Below are 22,331 nucleotides of genomic sequence, written 5' to 3'. Positions count from 1 at the left end.
ATCCACGATAGCCTGAACAGGTTCTGAACAACAACAATTAAATTAAAATGCATAAATCACAGTAGTATCTCATAATTTTAAGTTCTGCAGGAACACAGCTTCAATAAATTTTGGAACAAAGCCTCGAATTCACTCTTATGGGTCTGTCCACTGCTTGCAGAATATGTCACATGCCATAGACCTGCACTATAAACACAAAATGCATCTGATCAGCTATCATTACCAGCAATTTGTAGTAAAAACGCCGCATACTCATAACATCGTCTTAACACAAAATACTAACCGCATCAATGTCCATCAAATTCAGCTGTGAGGACGCAGAAACCAGGCTCTGTGTTTCAGGTGATTCCGACATCTTTACCCAAGGAGAAATATATACACACAGCAGAATAAAATAAATATGCCAGAAGTCTTAGTATTAAGCTGCTACAGCCACTGAGACATCCTGATACTACAATCGGATGTGACGACATCCGTTTTGTGGGATACGTCATGGTTTCACTGGTAAACACTGCGCAGAAGAAAATGATATGGCGTTTTGGGTGTATTTATTAAATATACAAATCTCTCAAATGTCTTCAACACACTCCCACATAAAAATTGAATATTTATTTTAACTTAACCTTTTAAGGTTTTATTTTTGTCCAGGCATTGAAATAACATTGTTTTCCCTTTTACCATATAGTGTGGAGGACTTTTTACAGACTCGTCCAATTATTTCTCTTCCCTGAATGCATGCACCAACCACTTTATTTACTTCGCGAAACAGGTTACACTACAGCGACTTCTGGTCACATGATGTGAACTGCTTAGCAACGGGAAACGCTAAATACTGTATGTTTCTAAGCAATGCAAAGATCTTTTTGACAGCATTTAAAAGGGTTTAATTAAATCTCGTAGAAAGAAAAAAATACGTTTTCTACATTAATTTAGAATGTTTTTATAATTCTGCATACCGAAGAAAAGTCATATTGCATTGCAAGTATGAACATTCTAATAACACTTTCAAATGATTTTACGCTTTGACTTTTATATATATGTTTATACTGTATATTTTGGGTACTACCTAGTAACTTTTGGTTTGTTTGATTTTGTTGCATTAAATAGAACATTTAGCTATGGCTGGAAAAAAGAAAGAGTTGGCGCTGCAGGTATGTATTATTTTTATACAGTAATAAAGAACCCATAGTATTCTATTCTAGTATCAGTGCCGTAGAATTGTTTTTAAAGGCCGAAAATAAACAGACAGCTGCTAATTTTTTCATTTTTTTCATAAATATGTTTACAATTTTTAGAACTTCTCAAGTGCAACTGTTTTCCCTTAATTATTGTTTTTATTATCAATCTGTCTTAAACGTTAACGATAGGCCACTTGTCTAGGAAAATCGAACAACAATATCGGGGGGCTAAATCTTTATACAGGAGATTCCAGTCTTGAAAACATTCTTGTGTTGAACACAAAAATCATTATGATTTTTAGAGAATCTGTAATACAGGGACGTTGTGTATCATCAAAGTAAAATGAGTCATAAGACTGGTATCAATTGTTTTTTGTTGATTGTTTTTTTAGATGGCCATTACCAACCAGGAACAATGGGACGAAATGCTTGCAATGAAAGGGTTGATTGGTAAATACAAAAGTAGTAGTTTTATTCTAGCTGGCATGACTTAAATGAAATTCAATAAAGCACTATTGTTTTTGATGTAAAGGATGGCAGATAAGTGACTGGAGCTGCTGGCAGGTTTAATATCCCAATAATGTTATTTATTTGCCTATTACTTACTGTATTGTAGATATGGATATGTTAAAAATAGTTTTTGGCATCTAGCAAATAATATCTGTTAATATTTAAAAAGGAAAACAAGTTGTTCCTCTGTATTAAAAGAGACTAGGACAGAAAATTATTGACACTAATCCATGTTTTGCCAGTGGACAAACAGCCTATTCTGTGTTAAATTACTTAGATGTGCAATTGTTTTTCACTGTTTAGCCCACAAGGGAAAACAGGCCAATGGAACCTAGTTAAAGAATGATAAGAAAAAAAATCTGCTTTTAATTACAAAACACAGTGCATAGTTTTACTTTAGTTTTGCTGAGGTTAAAAATACAGCTACAGTATAAGATACTTTCAGTCGACAGCAGAGTCTGAGTCTGCAAATCCAACCACACAGTCTGGGGGGCAAGTCACAAAAACAAAGAAACTGAAAAGAAAAATGATTATTTTTTGTATTTTTTATTAATGGTGGCATGAAGTTAATTATAAAGGAAGCTTATTTAGCGACTGCAGACAGGCAGGATGTGCATTATAAAGGAGCACTGCCAATGCTGAAGCTGCAGTGTATTCCTCCTCAGTGCTTCCTCCACACTCTCACTCCTTTTCCCACAGCGGTGGACGTTTATCAGCTTTGGTGCGGGCCCTGCCGAGCTGTTGTCAGCCTCTTCCGGAAAATTAAAAATGAACTGGGAGACGAACTCTTGCATTTTGCCACGGTAAGTCCAAGTAAAGAACACATTGTCCTTCAGTTTTTCTTTTTTTCTTTTTTGTTTGTTTGAAGTAAGGTACCTTTTCCTGATAATATCTTAATGTTACTGTATAATAATAGCAATATATAATGTATAAATATATTAATATGATATAATATATATAATTAATAAATATACTGTATTATATATAATAATAGCATTAAATAATCAAAAGTTAGAAGAATAACCATCCTTAACTGAAATGAAGTCCTCTATATAACGTTTAAATGAGAGCAAGTATTTTTAATCAACTAGAAATATTTAATTGGCAGTTGCAGACAAGACACATCAGAATTTTCATTTTCCAAAATGTTTCGTATGTAAATGTGTATTTTAGTATATCCAGAAATCATTTCAGGATATCCCCAAAGCATTCCACGTTTCTTATTTTCATTATATACTCTGAAGAATCCATTATCTTGAGATATGTATATTTAAATATATATTTATTTAAATTAGGATATCTAATGATAATTTAACCAGCTATATCTTTCAAAGTGAGGATGTTTTTGAAAGCAAAATGTAACTATTGTACTTAATTTACAAATAAAATGCTATATCTGTGCAGTAGCTCAAAATTTCCCATTGGCCCTTACCAATAATGGCCTCCTAATAATCCCCATCTATGAATTGGCTTCATTACTCTGCTCTCCTCCCCACTGATAGCTGATGTGTGGCGAGCGTTCTGGCGCACTATACAGTAGCTGCCGTCACATCATCCAGGTGGATGCTGTACATTGGTGGTGGTGGAGCGGAGTCCCCATTACCTATAAAGCACTTTGAGTGGAGTGTCCAGAAAAGCACTATATAAGTGTAAGCAATTATTATTATAAAATAATTCAAAATTCACCCTAGTAGAGTGCAACTCATTTTTGAATCAAGGAGGCATAAAGGTGTCTTTACAGTAAGAGGACCATGTCTAGTTATTGCTCATCTGGATTTCTTTTTTTGTTTTCAGGCAGAGGCAGACAGCATTGATGCCCTTGAACGGTACCGTGGAAAATGTGAACCTACATTTCTCTTTTATGGAGTAAGTGCAATGTAACAAGGTCACCCCTAAAATACAGTTGAGTATCCATGAATATGACATGGCACAGACATTTCATAAAGACCAGAAAGACAGTTAATTATCTGTCTCCTAAAGATACTGTATAAGACCGAGAAGATCTACAAAATACAAATAAATTTGATGGAAAAAAACAAATTACAAGAATACATAGACATGGAAACTTATATAGAAACTGGTCTTATTCTTATATAGTATATAGTATCAAGTGTTTTTTTCTTCCATTTTATTCTATTTTGACTGTTAAATTGCTGTTTTGAATTATTTGATGAGAATTGACTTAATCTGAGGATCCCAATCCAGGTCCTGAAGGATGATACACCTGCTGCTTTTTCTCGTTATCAAACTCTCAGTAACCCAATTGCACCTTAACTAATTTATTAATACTATCAGTTTGAATATTTGACTGTTTACAGCTCTAACTGTAAATATGTATAGTAGGTTGCCCCCCTATTCATTTTGGTTCCTAAGAAATAATTGAGTAGACAAAAATTTACAAACATTCCAATCAAGCAACTTGATTGTTAGTTCAATTATGTAATTAAGCTCTGCTAGAATTGAAAAAAAAAACATCAAGAATGTGGTCCTCGAGGTTTAAGAATCACTGACATTAGGAACCCCTGGAAAGAATTATCCCTTTGTCTGCTCTTTTGTCTTAAGAATGTGCTTTGACATCACCAATCTCATCATCTGGAAGAGTATGTTATGCAAATAAATAGTTTAATTAGCTCAGTTCTCAAGTGTAACAAAAAATGGAAAGACCTTGTGGCACACCAGGATTGGATAGAGTTTTCTACCTCTTCTCAATATCTCGGCTGTTTGTGTATATACAGTACATGCCATATCCTGTAGGTTTTAAGCGGAGTGGTGTGTGTGCGTGTGATTTTCAGGGAGGTCAGTTGGTGTCAGTTGTGCGTGGGGCCAATGCTCCCTTCCTTCAGAAGACAGTTGTGGACCAGCTGGCAGCAGAGAAGAGAGTGTTGGAGCAGGGCATTGAGCGCAAAGTGGTAAGACGCTGCCGACATGAGAGCGTGGAAAAAAGACAGCGAGGTCACTTGCATAAAATGAAAGCATTTTATGGCTAATGAGGGCTAATGAAAAACTACTATGTTACACACATTTCAGCCTCTTCTTCAGCTGGGTCATTTGATAGTGTGTAATAGAGTCTACTTTCCCTATCGATTTTTGATATAATGGTAATAGGTAAAACCTCATCCCGCATAGATGATGTGTGCTTAATATATTTTTTTCTGGGGAGTATTGTAAACTACTATATGAAAATTCATTTTTCTCTGTGTTCTACTATTTGAATTAGATAAGAGATGAAGGTCTGGTTGAAGATAAAGAAGAGGAGGTGATTAAAAATGAGGAAACTGAGGATGATGTTCTTGGTAGGATGTCTTAACTTTGGTAGATTCTTCTGTCCAACTCAAGTGTTTTGTATCAATAATCCTGCAAAGTTTACTATGATTTTAGATAAGACTTACAGTGAAACACAAGTCGCCAAGTATGAGTGCTAATGTAAAAGAAAGTATTTTTTGCATACTGTAGGATATAGGATATAATTCCTATTGCATTATGTAAAAATGTCAATAACAAAAATTGATATTTCTCTGGGTATAGTTTACCTGATCATTGCAGTAGAGTATAGGATAGGATTCCCAACCTCTAATTCACCATAAACAAGCTATGCATTTGTTTTGCTGCAGTTCCTATCAGCGAATCATACACTGTGGCCATTATTAAACCAGATGCGGTTGCACAAGGAAAAGCACATGAAATTATTATGAAGGTAAGATCTAGTGCAGACTGATTGTAACATTTCATATAAGACACAAGTATTTTTTTAGTAAAGGAACAGGTAACTGGTTTATTCCATGCTGAAAAGAAAAGAAAGCAAACACGTTTTGGCTGTGGAGCCTTCTTCAGGTGTGAGAAAGACAGGGAAGACGGAAAAGATTAAATAGCACAGGAGAACAAAAGCTGGAAAAGTGGAGGAGGAGTAGGGAGAAGGCGAGAGGCCACTCAGGAAGTGCAAAATGGAGAGGGGTGGAGAAAGTGTCACGATCCGGTTCTTTCCGGGCCTTATGTGGACGACACGATCCGGAATTGTGAGGATACAATAGGGAAAATAGTCATGCAGAAGAAGGGTCTGGAGATGGGGGGCGTGTCCGAGGAGTGCAGGTGTCCAGGGGGAGTGAATCCAGGGCAAACAATCCAAGGGTACTGTATATCCAAAGGGGGAATCCAAAACGGGAGGTTGAGTCCAAGACCAGGGGATCCATCTGAAATTAAAACAAGAACCGGGTCCGGACCAGCGGGGCAGGGAATCAGGAACAGAAAACTAAAACCATGATGGAGCCAGACTGGCAGGACCCCGGGCTCTCACGAAGCAGGATTCAATGAGAAGCCTTGGGCAAACGCCTGCATCTGACTTTAAAGGTGGAACTAAAGAGGGGCTGGAATAAGGAACAGGTGTAAACAATGGGGGAAACGAGGAAGGGCTGGAGTGCCCTTAAGAGGGGGAGTAGCCCCCCTTGACAAAAAGGTGTGAAGTCAAAAAACAGATCGCTGTGAAGAGGCGGAAAGCTGGTTCAGTAAGAGGGGGCAAGTGGCCCGGGGAGGAGGAGAAGAAGGGTGTAAGAAAGATTGTTTTTGTACCACTAGGTTCAAGAAGCTGGATTTGAGATATTAGCCCGTGAGGAAAGAACTCTGACTGAGACTGAGGTGCGGGATTTCTACCAACACAAGAGATCAGAGGTAACCAGGAAACCTGTACAAGCTAGAAGTAGCATAAAAAAGCAGGAACAAGGACATTTTCAAATACTATACCTGCTACTGTATAACACACTGATATAAACATTATTAATGTTTTAATTTTAATTTTTAGACTTATCAATTAGTCATATAACTGCCACATGGACTGTAATATTTTTATTCTAAATTTGTTTCCCCAGCAAAAGAGAAACTAAGTATACAGTATGATGCTTAATTATGTGAGTAGTGTAAAATATGTATTATTGTAAACAATTTACCAGAGTTACACCGGAAAAATAATAAATATCATTACCAAATTAGCATAGTTTAGCAAGATTTGTAATGCGTAGTAAATCAGTGAATAACAGTTGGGGTGGATTCCAATATTATGCCTGTAAATGTATATTTAAAAATATATCACTGTGTTGGTTTGTTATACTACTCTTTTTGCTACAAAGGGTGGACCAATGATTTTATTTTCGCAAAGGAACCAAAGTATTGATTGAGCTTTAAGTGGGGGTGAAATAAAATACAACACATATTTTGTCTGAAACAGGGTAATATGAGTTTTTACTTCACTTGAAGAAAGGTTTTATATTTATGGCTTTCAAATAAGGAAAAAGTGCACTCATTGACACTGGTATTAAATGTCAACAAAAGTGCTAATACTCTGACATTGGCAATTTTGCTGTTGGGAACCGAAAACATCTCTGTACACTTAATGTATTTAAAACATACTGATACTGAACATGAACTGTGAAATAATTGCTGACTATATATAAAGTTTGCTTATCATGCAGCTTATGAATACATGACATGTCAATAAATTTATATAAAATAAAAGTTTTTCTTTTCTGAGATGGTAACTTCTTGAAGCAGGTTCACCAAAAACAATCTGCATGTACATTGTTAAAAACAGCTTCCAAGAGAAAAAAAAACAGAGTAATTAAACATGTTTTTGTTTTTTCAGCCATCCTTTGAAGAACTGGTACAGTTCATGTCTAGTGGTCCCTCGCATGTCTTAGTGGTATCCAAGCCAGAGGGCTCTGAAGATGTCATCCCAGCATGGAGAGAGTTCATTGGCCCCACTGATGTTGAGGAAGCCAGAAGGGAGAAGCCTGAGAGGTAAGCCTGAGAGTATGGTAATACTTAACTTGCCCTCAATCCTCCAGTAGTGTGAGCTTATATGATTGGTTCTCATAGATATATATTATAAACTATTTTAGATGATTTTGGTTGACACTGCTGAAGCAGATTGAACATTCCTTTAGACAACATTACGTCTTAACTGAAAAAAATGACAAAGGGGATGGCTGATTGGGTTTTCAGTCATGTACTTTTCAAATAGTTACAGTAAATATTTTTTATATTTCATACTTGAGTAATGTCACTAGAAGGCCTTGCTCTGAATTCAGTCCAGTAAAACTTATTTAACATTTCTCATTTGCAGTGATAAAAGATGATGCTTCCATGTCATTGAATGGAGGAATAATTTTAGTCAAAAAGACATTAACTCAGCCTTAAAATCAAAACAGTTCTCTGAAATACATTTAGAAAAAACATTTTTAGCTCTCTATAGTTCTTTCTCTCCAGTATTTTTAAAAGGTTAGTATACATTTTTGTCCCTAGGTATAACCTTTTCTTTTATTCCCCACACAGCTTGCGGGCCCAGTATGGCACAGAGACTCTCTTTAACGCCATCCACGGCAGTACTGACAGTGAACAGGCCAGCAAAGAGCTAGCTTTCTTCTTTCCCCACTTCAAAATAGCTGCCGAAACAAACATAAATGACAAAGAGGAGGCTTCAGTGGAAAGGACGCTGGCCCTCATCCGACCAGAAATCGTAAAAGAGAAAAAAGGTAAAAGAACAAATGAAATACAAATCAGATACACATTGCAGATTTACAAACACAAACACAAACACAGAGTTATGATGGTGTGCTATCAATTATATATCAATTATAATGATTATCTTGTGATATATCTTGTGCTTGTCTTGTGATATATTATTTAATTTTGTATTGAAGCTGCATACATACTCTATACCCTAAATACCCTAAATCTGCAATGGTGATAAAACTTGTATATGAGTGACTAATGTATTTTCAGGAGAGATCCTGCAGCGGATCCAGGAGTCAGGTTTCACCATTGCCATGCAGAAGGAAGTGATGCTGACAGAGGAGCAGGTGCATCAATTCTACAGTGACCATGTGGGCAAGGACTACTTCCCAGCACTACTCAGCAATATGACCAGGTAACACCTACAGCACAAGCTAACAACTGCATTTTCCATATTGGTAGGTTTCTAATATCAGATAAAAGCTCATTTTCTGTGATTGTTCAAGAAATGAAAAAATAGACTTCAAACAATCAAGAAAGAAGCAGATAAACAGCTAAGAGCAGCAATAGATAGATAGATAAGACTTTATTAATCCCGTAGGGAAATTGATGTGTTACAGCAGTCCAGCCCAACACAAGCAAAAACAGACATGAGAATAGTTATAAAACAAAAGACAACAAAATAAATATAAATAAATAAAAAATAAATACATAGGTGTGTGCAAAATGTGATGATCATAGTCGCTGTAAAAACAATAAAATATGTGCAAAATGTGCATAGGTTTATCAGAGAATCAGACTGATGTCCAAAAAGTACAATGATGTTGGTACTAAGGAACTGGTAAGTGGTTGTTTTATGCTTCAATATACTGTATGTACAGTATATTATAAAACTATATATTGTAAGTAGATACCAAACCAGGAAAGCAGACTATGGAGTACTTAAATGAGTTCATATGGAAATGGAAATTTACAAAACTCTCAAAATACAGAACAGATTCATCCTAAGAGTAAGCAAATATAAAGTATAGGAAACAGTGCTCTCACTGATACAAATATAAAGCTTGTAAAAGTCCGAAAGGGATATGGCCGGGATATTTAATATTTCACTTAGGTGTTCACCAAGAAGAATCAATATCCCTCAGACTGACAAAAGTTCTATATTTAATTATATTGACATACATGGTACAGAAGTACTAATTCAGTTCCTAGAAGGATAATTACAATCCTTATGAATTGTGCTTTTATGTTTATAAGCTAAAACCCTAGATTTATCTTGCAGAGTCATCAGCCTAAAGTCTGGCAAGGAATCTGTGCAGTGCCCTCATTCAAGGAGGCCTCAAACCAGACAGGAAACCCACTATGCGAAACTCCCTTTCACGTGTGCCTAACATGTGCCTAACTGTCTAATAAATTAATTCTCAAATGCCACTGCTTCCCTTTTACTAGGAGTTTATTGGAGTGAAGGAAAATTGTTTTTTGTACCAGTAAGCCACTTAGCTGCCTGGCTAAAGATAGTATATTAAGACATTTTAAAAATTCTAGTAGGTAGCTGCATCAGCATGCTTAGGTTGCAAAGGAACAGGTAAAGGTTAATTCTATGCTGAAAGGTAAAGAAACATGTTTTGGCTGTGGAGCCTTCTTCAACACACCTGAAGAAGGCTCTACAGCCAAAATGTTGTGTTTCTTTTCTTTACCTTTCATCCTTTACCTGTTCCTCAAAAAACAGCATTTGAGAAGCAGTAAGATGTTTTTGTGGAAGTTTAACCACACTGAATAAAGAGTGTTGTTTTTATCTTAAGGCTGGTGTCTGTTGCTTGAGACCCACCTATTTTAAAGATTCAGTTACTGTACTGTACTCAATTATAATGAATATGTTGTGCAGCACAAGAACATAACTACTCTTGGTACTTTTTATTATTTTAATTGTATGTAATTTACATTTAATAGTTCCTTTTCTAACTGACCACCTTACAGGAATGCAAAAGGAACAAGAGGAGTTATTCAATGGGCTGGTTTCTCTGAGCTGACATGTTTCATACAGAGAACTGTCTGGGGATTATAGCAGTCTAATGTAGCAGCATGGTTTTACCACATTATACAGTTACCTTTATTTGAAATCACATTGAAGATGGAGTAGTACAGAACTTTGTCAGTGTTTCTTAATTCAGTTTTGTGGCAGTAATCAAGACTGAAACAATACTTTGTTTAATTATTTTTAACCAAATTGATTTTGTTTTATTGAGAACTGGTAAAGTATTAAACATTTGCTTGTGATAATCATCCTTATTCAAAACATTAATTTAGTTCAATGACTATTGTTTGATTAATGTGATGATATTGGCTAATAATTTCAACCTATTATTGTACATGGGAGATTGAAATTCAAAATTCAAAAATTAAGAGATGCTTATAAAGAAATGACAAGATGATTCCGTTTTATTTTATAACCTTTTTTATGGCAGATCAGTCCACATGTTCCAAAGTCTAGTCTAGTCTCATTTGTTGTACACATACTGTAGAAGTTGGTAATAATGATGCTGCTGTCTTACAGGTACCGTCTGGATAAGTAGACGGTACACTACACATTTATGCCCAATGTTGAATATAATAAAAGCATGAAAAATGTGTAAATGTTAAACATTAAGCAAGAGCAAATGCTAATGATTCCCTGGAGTGCAGTGCTTAAGTGACTGATGGTGACATTGACAGGAAAGCAGCCAGCAGCTTGATAGACTGGACTTCTTAACATCATTAGCTGGGGCCAGCCACTGAATATGATTCAGAATTTTCTATAGCTTTAATTTATTCTTGTAAGTATTAATAATGTTAAGGATATGCAATTTTAATTTCTTGGATTTCTACATTTTTTTCCATCACAGATGATATTAAACTTTATAAGGGGACCCACTTAGTCCACCCCTGAACTGCAGCAATCTCTGGGATGACACAGCATTACACTTGTGTCTGGCAGTACACTAGAGATAATACCCTTAATCTTACAAACAATGCCTTTGAATCTTTAATTGCCCATTTGAAGGACAGTACCTCCTAAAGCAATTTGAACCCTGTCACCATACCTGGATATTGGTTTAAAAACTCTGGTCCAGAGGGACGATTGTCTCCTTCTGGTCCAACACAATCAACATAGTTTTCCTTGGTGGTCTACCATTCCAGTATTGACCAAATCCAGCCATGCATAGCAGAGATCTGGTTAGAAGGGAGGTAATGCAGCTGTCTCAAAATAGATCTGCATAAAACTATTGATAATTTAATATCCCAGCTGTATTTTACAAATGAATGTTTTTATTTAATTCCAATAACATTGTTCCAGGATAAAGGTATGCATCAATTAATTTGTGTTTAAAGTAAAAGACAGATCAAAGCCTATTGAGTATTTAATTCTTGGATAATTCCATATAGTTTCCCTTTAGTAAAGAAAATCTTTCTATCATATAAAGATATAGCTCACCCGGGTCACATTTATGTTTATTATGTTTTATTATTATTTAGGTTTAGGTTTATTATGTTGTTCTAGTAACAACCATACATTTAATCTCTGGATAAGGCTTTGGCTAGTCTAGCTAAAGTATACCTAGCATTTCATAGGTATCTTGTGACAGTCTGCTCTTTATGTGCTTCTGTTAAAAAGGTTTGATGATGGCATTTAGGAAGTGGTATTGTGATGACGTCATCTCTTATCAAGGTAGTAATTACCCATGACGATGCAGGGCTGTCCTTATTCCCCACTTGATTGCAATGCCACATTTGCAATATACATTTCCAGGACGCTAGTAACAGTTTATTTTACCATGTGGCTCTGAACTCACGTTTGGCAGTTTTGCACTGTCTTTCCTAGATGAAAGCCCATGGTGATGTTAATTCCATCCAACATTATCAAACATCCATTACAGCCTCTTTTACCTACAGCATGCTTTGTCTTCCATAGGTGGTTGTATATTCTTTACCACAGAAACCTCTTATTTCTCTTCTAAAGTCATCAAGACAAACACAGCAGTTTATAATTTATTTATAATGATCAATATGTAGCATCATGTGACAGTGTTTATATAGCACAAGAGTCCCCTAAGACTTTCTGTGGATCTTGCCCCATTGGGTCTTTCAATATGGTCATTAGGTTTGTAAAAAAGATTGCTCTGCAGTGTACAAATTTGTCCCACATCAGTTCAGTATACAGTACATACTAGGAGCTCTGAAGATAAGCACATGCTTACCCCACATACTGTACCCGTATAATTTAGGGATATTGGAATTGATTCCAAGGAGTATTATAATTCACACTTTACACATGTAGTGTTTGGATGGTTTGAATTACTGAAACAATTAGAAATTGAAACAGTAAATTCCAAGTGTACTTTATGGCTGTTAGAAATAACACATACAGTACTCAAAGAATACAATGCACATTTTTTCTTAATAATAAAATATGCTAAATAAACCAATACAATAATGACTACATATGTGATATATGACTGAACAATTGTTCATTGTTTAGATATTAATAGGGTTAAAATATGCTGACTATAATGCTTAGTTAACTGTCAAGCTTGTAGATCCATTTCATGCACATCAATGTTCATAAATGCGTGAAAGATTTTATCTTAATCTTAATGAATTAATATTTAATTACTGTACTAAATTAATATTTCTCATACCTATACTTGTGTGCAATAATTGATCAATTCTGTAGGATTACGATGTGAATATTTAATATATACAAATCTAAATTAGACACCAGTCAGTCTTACTGTACATCCAGATGAGGTTTTTAAAAGTCCATACAAAGAGATGAATACCTGGATGCAGTCACAGCTGTCCAATATTCTTCTGCTGGTTCTGCAATAAAGGAGGGTTCTGCTTTGTCTTGTGCTAAATAAGAAAGACTACTACAAAAACCTTTGTCCATAGTTTAATTGTTATCTCAAAATGAACTGAACTTCACACTGTTTGTTCACCTAATACACATTGTATTGCGAAACACAGTTACAGCATGTATTGAGAGGCATCCCTGCCCATTTGTGTCACAGGCTTTGTCTGACCTCACCCATGTTGTCTCTTTTGCTACAGTGGTCCAGTTCTGGCACTTGCTCTTGCAAAGAAGGGAGCTGTGGAAACCTGGAGAAACATCTTGGGACCTAAAGACATTGAAAAGGCCAAAGAAGAGGCACCTGACAGGTCTGCTTAAAAACTGTATGGCATCACTTGTGATACCTGCAACAGTCCAGATTTTATAGATTTGTTCGGCAGATCAATATAGGAGAACACCACAACAGAAAAGGTGGCCAAAAAAGAAGGGAAAGATGTGCAATATATAAACCCAACACTCAGGGTTGAAAAGCGGTGGTAGCTAGTGTAATGAATATACCCCTGCGTATAACAGGGATCTCAGCCGCCCGGGCTGAGGGAGTTCTCCTTTAGCTCAGCTGGCAAGTTCCCAGTTGTGTGACGCCGGAGACCCGGGTTCGCGCCCAGGCTCTGAGGGACGAACTGGCAGGTCAGGAGCGTCAAGGGCGGAAACACCAAGAACCGTCACAGTAGGAACAGGGCAAGCACTGAAACAACACAGCAAGCACAAACAGTAGACGGTAACTGTTGAAAAGAAACTACAAGGTACAGTAGCAAATGCACAGCAGCTCATCTAATGAGAGCCCTGAGTGAAGACGGATTTAGAGGAAATTGAACTTATAATGAGATAATAAACTTATTAGATGCCTGCTGTGAATGTCTGCCACATGTGCATGTGGGACTGATCACCGGTGCCTGCTCGGGCATAACACCCTGTTTAAATGAATAAAAATAAAGGACCCAAAAACATTGTCACATACTGTAGTTCATCACATAGTAAAGGTTGAAAACGAAAAAAGGCATAACTTTGTCATTGTAAGTTTATCATTTAAGGAATAGCATAGAAAAAGGTAAAACTATGTTAAAGAAAATAAACATAATTCAAAATAAAATGTAGCACAACAGCTGAAAAAAAGGCATCAAGCCATCCAAACGGCCCATTACTTTGACTTTGAGCTGACTCCAAAGCTGAACTAAAATGTCTTAGCGAATGTATTCAGCTGTATATAGCTCAAGGTGTCTGTCGCAGGAAACTGATTTACTGATTATTTGTGCACGTTGAAAGAGGCATTTGGCAACATTCTCATGCCAGATAATCAGTCAATCAAAAACTCCAGGGAGACAGTACTTACAGCAAACTGACCTTGCTATTCCACTTAAAATTGTTCCCAAAGATTTCTAATAAACACATTTTATGCTGGATTTTAAACTCTGTATCAAAAACTAGTGTTCCAAACATGTGCAAAGTAATCTGTTATCAAAACACTATTGCACATTTCTTATCAATTAAAAGTCAGTGAAATAATTTCTAACGTTTTGGAGGAGACAGAGAAAAGTGAAAGTAATGAAGTTGCATCATGACTTTTTGCTTTTTATTTATTTTAAAAACTGTTTCTCAGTTCTATTACTTAAATGTGTAGTCTATGGAGAGTAATACTTTGATTATTTGGAATGACTATGCGATTCCATTTACAGTGAGGCACTTTGAGACAGAATTGTATTTTGAATTGCCCATTAAATCGAATGACTAACTGTTAAATTGAACGTACAGTACTAATTTGCTGAGATTAAGAGTGGTGCATAATGATCATGCATATTAAATTGAACACTGAACAGATATTCATTGTTCTTGCTAATAATCTGACAGACCGAATCGGTGAAAATTAGCTGATCAATGAAAAATATTTTTTTGAAAAAATCATTTCAAATTAACATTTATGTACTGTACACATATTACAGAAGTTTAAACAGTTACCTTATCTTTCTTACATACAATATGATGGCCTTCATATTGTTTGGAAATGGCTATGTAACTCTTCTCATACTGATAATTAAAAAAAACTTAAGATTTAAAACTTCTATATACAGTACTTTAAAGAACTACTTTAACTGCTACTTTAAAGATTTAAAACTACTAAGAAATCATAATATCATAAAAATGTTCAAAAAGTATATTAGAAAAAAATGATGTTTTGTTGCCTCTCTGCTTGTCACTCCACAGCCTAAGAGCACAATTCGTGGTTGATAGTGTACCGATAAACCAGTTCCATGGCAGTGCCACCAGTGAAGAGGCAGCCAGGGAGCTCAGCTTCTTCTTCCCCAAGGAACAGACCCTGGCTGTCATTAAGCCAGATGCATTAAATGAACACAAAGGTAATGGCTATCTCCAGGACAGCAAGCGACAGAGCTCACAGCAACTGCTTGTACAGAGCCTTTCTATTAATTGTGTGTACCTATGGCTAGGTCTTCTTAGTTTATAAAAAATAATGTTAAAAAAAAACATGGTTGTAAAAATGCATGTACTTTATATAAAGTAAGTTCACCTCATTAAGAGCTTATGGTTTAATGTATTAGACATATTAGTCCTCACTAAATCCTGATAGTAGATAAATCCTCATTTAACAGATAACTCACAAAAATTCTGCTTTGTCATTATTTAAAAAAAATCTGCCAGGATTCAATATCTTTGTATGAAAAATTAAGTACATCCCTTGATTCATTAACTTGAAGTATCTCCTTTAGCACCAATAACATGCATTAAACTTTTCCTGTAAGAGTCAGTCTCTCACCTCGCCTGGGTTGACTTCTGGCCCACCCTTCATTCAAGAACTGCTTCAACTCTGATAGCTTGGCATCCAGTTCCTGAGGTAGCAAAGCAGGCCCAAACCATCATCTACACAATATGGTGCTTAATTGTTGGTATGAGGTACGTCTGGTTAAAGGGCCATGTTTGGTGTTCGCTAAATTTTGCATTATAGGCCTGATAATTCCAATTTTAAGTAATCTGTCCAAAACATATTGTCTGGACACATAACTCTGACGTTTACCATAGTGAGAGAGGCCTATAGATCCATGCATGTAGCCCTGGAGTTATTTGGGAACCCCATGGATCTTGGAGAGAATTTGGAGAGTAGGACAGCCACTCCTGGTCAGATTGGTATTGATCTTGAATTTCCTCCATTTGTACATTATCTTTCTTATCATGGCATGAAACACTTCTTATTGTTTGGAAATGTATTTTTAATTCTTTAAGATTGATTAGCCACAACAATTCTTTCTCAGATCTGTTTATTTTGATCTGGGCATTATGTGTTACCACAAACCTGAGTACTTAAGACCAAACACACAAAGTTTCTGATTTTATATACAGGTGGAAATCACTGAGGATCAACTAATCATTTGCAAATGTTTTGCTGAACCTATTTCTACATACCCTCTCAATTGACATGGTAGAACTAAGGATGCATCAAATAAGGCTAGCTTTATGTACTGTACACTTAAGACTAGATCAGGATTAGTTTACGGTCACGTATGTCTAGATATGTTAAACAATAAACTCTTAAAGGGGTGTACTTACTTTTTCACCAAATTGCACTTGCATATAGACACTACATATATACATAAATACTTAAGGAAATGAGGGACACCCAGTCTATAAAATGCAGACACAGGTGTTGATTAAGCAAATTACATCCCAACATGCCTAGAGTCATGTAGAAAATGTCCTGACAGGACTGCTGCCTATAATTACAATTAGCATAGATGCAATAGACCCGAATAACTTTGAAATAATGGCGATTCATGGATTGCGTTTGACAGGAGCTTCAAGTTCAAGTTTATTTGTCATTCTAGCTATATACAGTATATGTCACGTACAGTTCTTTCCGGGCCCTATGCGGACGACACGATCCGATAGGTGAGAAAAAATAGGGAAAATGTCATGCAGGAGAAGGGTCTGGAGACAAGGGGGTGTGTCCAAGGTGAGCAGGTGTTCAGGGGAAGTGAGTCCGGGGCGAACAAACAAAGACGAATCTAAAATGGGGAATCCAAACAGAAGAGTAATCCGATGCCAGACGATCCATCCGAAGGAATTAAAATCCAAGAGCCGGGTCGGGACCGGCGGGGGGGAATCAGGAACAGGAGGTTCAAAGCATAACGGAGCCAGCCACAGCAGGACCCCGGGGCTTTCACGAATCGGGATTCAATGAGAAGTGTCGGGGTGAGGCCTGCGTCTGGCTTTTAAGGTGGTGCGAGAACTAAAACAGGTGCAGGTAATGGGGCAGAACAAGGAAGGGCTGGAGCACCCTTAAGAGGGGGAGTAGCGATCGTGACAGTATACAGAGGAGCGAGATATCATTCTCCAGGTCTACAGTCCGAATACAGACCAGGCACTGACAAGACAATGCTATAGACAATGTAAATATAGACATTTCTGACAGGGTACAGGGTACATAAAGTGCAATGTGCATAGTGCAATTTACTTTAGAGGATTGTGCAAAGGATACATCAGACAGTATGCCTGACATTAGGCCAAAGTGTCCAGATTTGGAGTAGGTGCAGTAGGTACCAGGAGCTTGTTGAGGAGCATGACAGCCTGTGGAAAAATGCTGTTACGGAGCCTGGTGGAGCTGGCCAGTATATTGCGATACCTTTTACCAGATGGTATGAGGGCAAAGACGTTTCCTGCCATATTGCCAATTCGTTGCAGGGACTTGCAGTCTGAGACCTTACAATTCCCAAACGAAACAATGATACAGTTTGTCAAGATGCTCTCGATGGTACTGTACCTCTATAGAATAGGGATAGTGTGGGGAGGGGAAGGTTTGCCCTTCTTAGTTGCCGCAGGAAGTGGAGATGTTGTTGTGCTTTTTTAACTAGGGAGGTGGTGTTGAAGGTCCAAGTGAGGTCATCTGTGATATGCACACCAAGAAACTTAGTACTTCTAGCTGTCTCCACAGGGGAGCTGTTGATGTGCAGTGGAGAATGATCAGCGTGGGCCCTCCTGAAGTCAATTATCATCTCTTTTGTCTTATTGACATTCAGAGACAGATTGTTGTTGAAACACCAGTCCGCTAGTTGCTCCACCGCCTCTCTGTATGGTACCTCATCGTTGTTACTAATGAGGCCCACCACTTTCGTGTCATCAGCAAACTTGATGATGTGATTTGCACTGTGTTTAGTAGTGCAGTCATGAGTCATCAGCATGAACAGGAGCAGGCTGAGTACACAGCCCTGGGGGGTTCTGGTGTTCAGTATGGTGGTACTAGGGATGTTGTTTTCAATCCGGACTGTCTGAGGTCTCTCAGTCAGAAAGTCCAGAATCCAGTTGCAGTCACGAACCGCACGTAGACACACAAGCGCCTCCACACTCTCCTTTTAGACCTCGCTCACTATTAGGCTTTCCTCGCCAAGCTGCTCTTCAACTGCCTTTTCCTGAAGATTACTTTTCTCTCGTCTGTCCCTACTGGCTTTTGACTCCTAGTTACTGTACTTGACCTCAACCTTGCCTCTCATTTTGGATTAATTTTTTATTTGGAATCCTATTTACCTCCTGATCGGACTTCACCGGAAACCGCTATACACAGGGTCCTACTAGCTCCAGCTTGCTGCTGCGTGACAGTTGCAGAAGGAGGTCAGTTTGGTCAGTGACCAAACCAGTTCAACTTACTGATATTTCACGAGCAACAGTGTCTAAGATGATGTTAGCATGGCAATCAAAGGGGAAGACATTAGCAGAAAGCAACATTGGTCAGAAGCGTATACTCCTATTGTATACTAAATGTAATTTGATAAGCAGTGCACAAACTGCTTATCAAACATGGCTGTGCACTTGCAAGTGCAGTGATGCAAAGAGCACAGGATATGGACTAACAAGCAGTGGCAAAATACAGTATGATATGGTCAGTTGAATCCTTCACAATGTTCTTGACACATGAGAACAGATGCAGTGTCAATCTAAAAACATCTCCTGAGTGCTTGGTTCCAAAACTGAAGGTTTCTGGTGCTTCTATAGTGTTGTAGGATGCATTTTTCTAGCATGGTTTGGGTGCAGTCGTTCCCTTAAAAGGCAAGGTCAGTGCTAACCACTACTCTGTGTTGCAGCTTTTTTTCCTGTCAGGATAACAATGCCCCCATCCACAGTGCATATATGGTCATGCAATGGTTTGATGAGCATGATACTGCTGTTATCCAAATGTCATGGCCTTCTTAGTCACCACATCTAAACCAATAGATCATTTATGGGATATTCTGGAACAATGCTTGAGACAGCATTTTCTATTTACATTAACTTGGCGTGTGTTGATTAACTTTCTCATGTAAGAATGGTGTCACATCCGTCTTGCACAATTCCTGCTACTCGTAGACTCTATGCCATGGTTCATACAGACCGTATTGTCTGGACGTAGTGGCCCAACACCCTATTAAGTGACTGGACATCAGTGTTCTTTGTCTGATTTTCTAAAAGCCAGAATCTTCAAGGTTATGTCTCTCTTTTTTTGGAAAAAGTCTGTTCTACCATTATTTACACCTTATAAAACCATATCTGTAAAAATAATAATAAAGGTAAAATGTTGGCTGTACTGTAGGTCCTCTATTTATCACTTTTAAAAATTTAGAAAACTAGTTTATCCAAATGTAGCTCAAAAGACACAAAAAGGGCACAAAAATGATTAAGTTAAAATTATTGTTGCAAGTACTAGCAATAAATCCTGACTTTGTAGATTGCTGCACTGCTGTCATCAATCAGAGCTCTGCCTCTCCTGTCTGCCATCAATCCAGATCTCAGTGCTGCAGAACTTCATGTGCATGGTAATTGGTTTATTAGGAACTGTCTTAAAGTTTTGTTGGACAGTGAATCTAATGACCTCCCCTCTGTAAGACTGGGCTACTATTTGAAATACAGTACTTTTCCTCTGGGATGTGTCTGGTAAAGCTGGTAAAGCTGTTAATCTGGCATAGCCTTTGTCTGCTGTGATGACTCCCATACTGCTCACATATAAGGTGAGAACTGCATTAAGATACCAGGAGACAGAGCAGGCACCTGTAAGATCAACCATTTCAATCATATGCCTGTTCTCTGGAAGACAAATGTGGTCTTCAGTTTCCATTCTTTTTTTTCAGAACTGGAAGAATCAACTGACTTGATCAGTGTCCATCATTCTAATTCATATACTGTATGTTTGAATTTTGCCTAGGCTAGAGATGTGCAGTAATGAAATAACCTCAGTTATTCTGTCCTTAGGCATGTAAATTAATAAATAACAATCAATCATGGATTCAGAATTTATGTAAATGATTTTTTAAAATCATTCTAAATCGTGAAGATTCACTTCTAAATTTCATGATCATTTTAAATTGAGCTGGATTAAATTTGACAGTTCTTTGAAGTACATTTTATTTTAAGATCACCTAATGTATTTGTGTGATTGATGAAATCATTAGTTTAAAATTACAATATAACTATGTAACCCCCAATATCTCCATGGCGCAATTCATTTTCCAGATGAAATCTTAGGAAAAATTCAAGAGGAATGCTTCACAATCTCCCAGATGAAAGAGACCATGTTATCCAAAGAGATGGCTGAGGAGTTCTACAAAGAGCACAGAGGCAAGCCTTTCTTTGAGCAGCTGGTTGACTTCATGTGTCGGTGAGTGTTGTAGCTAATGATCATGTTGGGGTTGCTGAACGTGTAAGGTCTTTGAAGACTCAATGCAATATGTGTCTATGGTATGCACTGTATTTGAGAGTGCCTATACAGTATAATTAGCAATTGAGTTTTAATTTTTGGGTCTTGTACTTCTAGACTTAAAGACTTCTGTTTTTAGAAAGACCAGAATGAGGTTTCGACCCTAAACTCTCAACAATTAGTTTATTATTTCCAATTTTGCCTTCTCTGGCAAACATCTCACAACAGCCAACAGCAGCTCAATTTCCATGAGACACACAGACAGGGAGAGAGCCTGGGGTCAGAGCGCAGGGTCTGCAATTGTACAGCGCCCCTGGAGCAGTTGGAGTTAAGGGCCTTGCTCAGGAGCCCAACGGAGTAGGATTCCTCTGCCGGCTGCGGGATTTGAACTGGCAACCTTCCAGCCATAGGTGCAGATCCTTAGCCACAGAGCCACCGCTCCGCCCCAGTAATATTGTCCTTTTGTATACATGAAGCACAGTGTCAGTAAGCATTCCCAGGTTAAACAAGTGTATTTGTTGCTGTTTCTGTGACAAGTAGAAATGACACGGCTTTCCAAACGTACAGTATGTTTTTTTCTTGATGTGAAGCTGATTGTCAAGTCATCGGAAATGTATTCCGTTCAATGTTTAAAGAGTCGGCAAAAACCCATGTACAGTACATGTTTCTGCAGCTTCACATCAAGAAAAACACGTTTGGAATGCCCTGGTATTTCTACTTGTCACAGAAACGGCATAAACAATACCCTCTTAACTTGTGATTGCTTACTGACACAGTATACAAAACTGACATGAAAACAAAAGACAGAACACGTTCTCCTTTAGATTATTTATTTCCCAAAAAGAGGAGTGTGACGATATTCTATTGTTCTTACTGCTCTTAAAGTCACTCTTACTATGCATGGGGCAATATTATTCATTGTTCACAAATTAACTATTGGGTTTAAATGCAATAATTTTCTCCTATAAAAAAGATACTTTTCTCATATGAACGCAATTTGAATAAACAAGGCTTTTAGTCTCCGTGGTACTAATAAGCTTCAGTATAGGATCTATATTTGTCTTGTGCATAACATTTCCATTCACAGTGAAGATTGTTATATACGTTTGGCACAATATACTGTGGAAGTTTGGCATTTTCATTTAAAGTTCTGTCTTCTAATGGCTTTCTTTAATTGGAACTGCCAACCAAGATTAAATGAATTTCTGCATGAAGAGATAGCTATTGTAATTAATACCAGCACCTTTAAAGATTTAGCGCACCATATAAAATCCAGTCTGCTGCAGGACAACAATATCTAACACACAAGAGTTTTGGAAAACATTATTTCATCTGTCGAATCTTGTCACAAGCTTGTTAAGAACTGGGCAATAAAATTTATACCACTGTGCTATTAAAATATTACATCTAATGCATAATATTTTCTGCTTCTTTTCTTTGATGAATAATGTTATCATGTGGGCTTGTTACAATTGTTTGCTCATTCAGTCATTTGAAAGTGATAAACTATACTACATATATCTTTAAATTTGAATTGAAAGGCCACTTGGCACAAAATGTATTCAATTTATTACAACCCAAATATTCTATA

General features: G+C 37.2%; 2 protein-coding genes across 4 annotated transcripts in view; one reads left to right on the top strand and one right to left on the bottom strand.

Moving 5' to 3' along the window:
• Positions 1 to 470, bottom strand: part of vps8 (VPS8 subunit of CORVET complex) — a 387,878-nt gene extending 387,408 nt beyond the window's left edge. The window contains exon 1 of the mRNA XM_088607294.1: positions 284 to 470. Coding sequence (XP_088463420.1) covers positions 284 to 355 — 72 coding nt within the window. The 5' untranslated portion in view covers positions 356 to 470. The remainder of the gene's footprint in view (positions 1 to 283) is intronic.
• Positions 471 to 560: 90 nt separating this feature from the next.
• The window catches only part of LOC148648916 (thioredoxin domain-containing protein 6-like), a 36,217-nt gene continuing 14,446 nt past the window's right edge, over positions 561 to 22,331 (top strand). For 2 of the 3 annotated variants that reach the window (XM_088607304.1, XM_088607302.1), the window contains exons 1-15: positions 841 to 982; positions 1,108 to 1,151; positions 1,571 to 1,628; positions 2,388 to 2,491; positions 3,483 to 3,554; positions 4,481 to 4,597; positions 4,906 to 4,981; positions 5,300 to 5,382; positions 6,258 to 6,350; positions 7,318 to 7,472; positions 8,007 to 8,206; positions 8,457 to 8,601; positions 13,275 to 13,382; positions 15,274 to 15,425; positions 20,557 to 20,701. In XM_088607304.1, the coding sequence (XP_088463430.1) occupies positions 1,119 to 1,151; positions 1,571 to 1,628; positions 2,388 to 2,491; positions 3,483 to 3,554; positions 4,481 to 4,597; positions 4,906 to 4,981; positions 5,300 to 5,382; positions 6,258 to 6,350; positions 7,318 to 7,472; positions 8,007 to 8,206; positions 8,457 to 8,601; positions 13,275 to 13,382; positions 15,274 to 15,425; positions 20,557 to 20,701 (1,541 nt within the window). In that variant the 5' untranslated portion in view covers positions 841 to 982; positions 1,108 to 1,118. The other variant, XM_088607303.1, reaches the window with a different exon arrangement.

The sequence above is a fragment of the Lepisosteus platostomus genome, chromosome 14 (assembly GCF_059453375.1).
Source record: "Lepisosteus platostomus isolate fLepPlt1 chromosome 14, fLepPlt1.hap1, whole genome shotgun sequence".
In the NCBI taxonomy this organism is placed as follows: domain Eukaryota; kingdom Metazoa; phylum Chordata; class Actinopteri; order Semionotiformes; family Lepisosteidae; genus Lepisosteus; species Lepisosteus platostomus.
The sequence above is the reverse complement of the archived record's forward strand: the minus strand, read 5'-3'. Positions and strand labels throughout refer to the sequence as shown.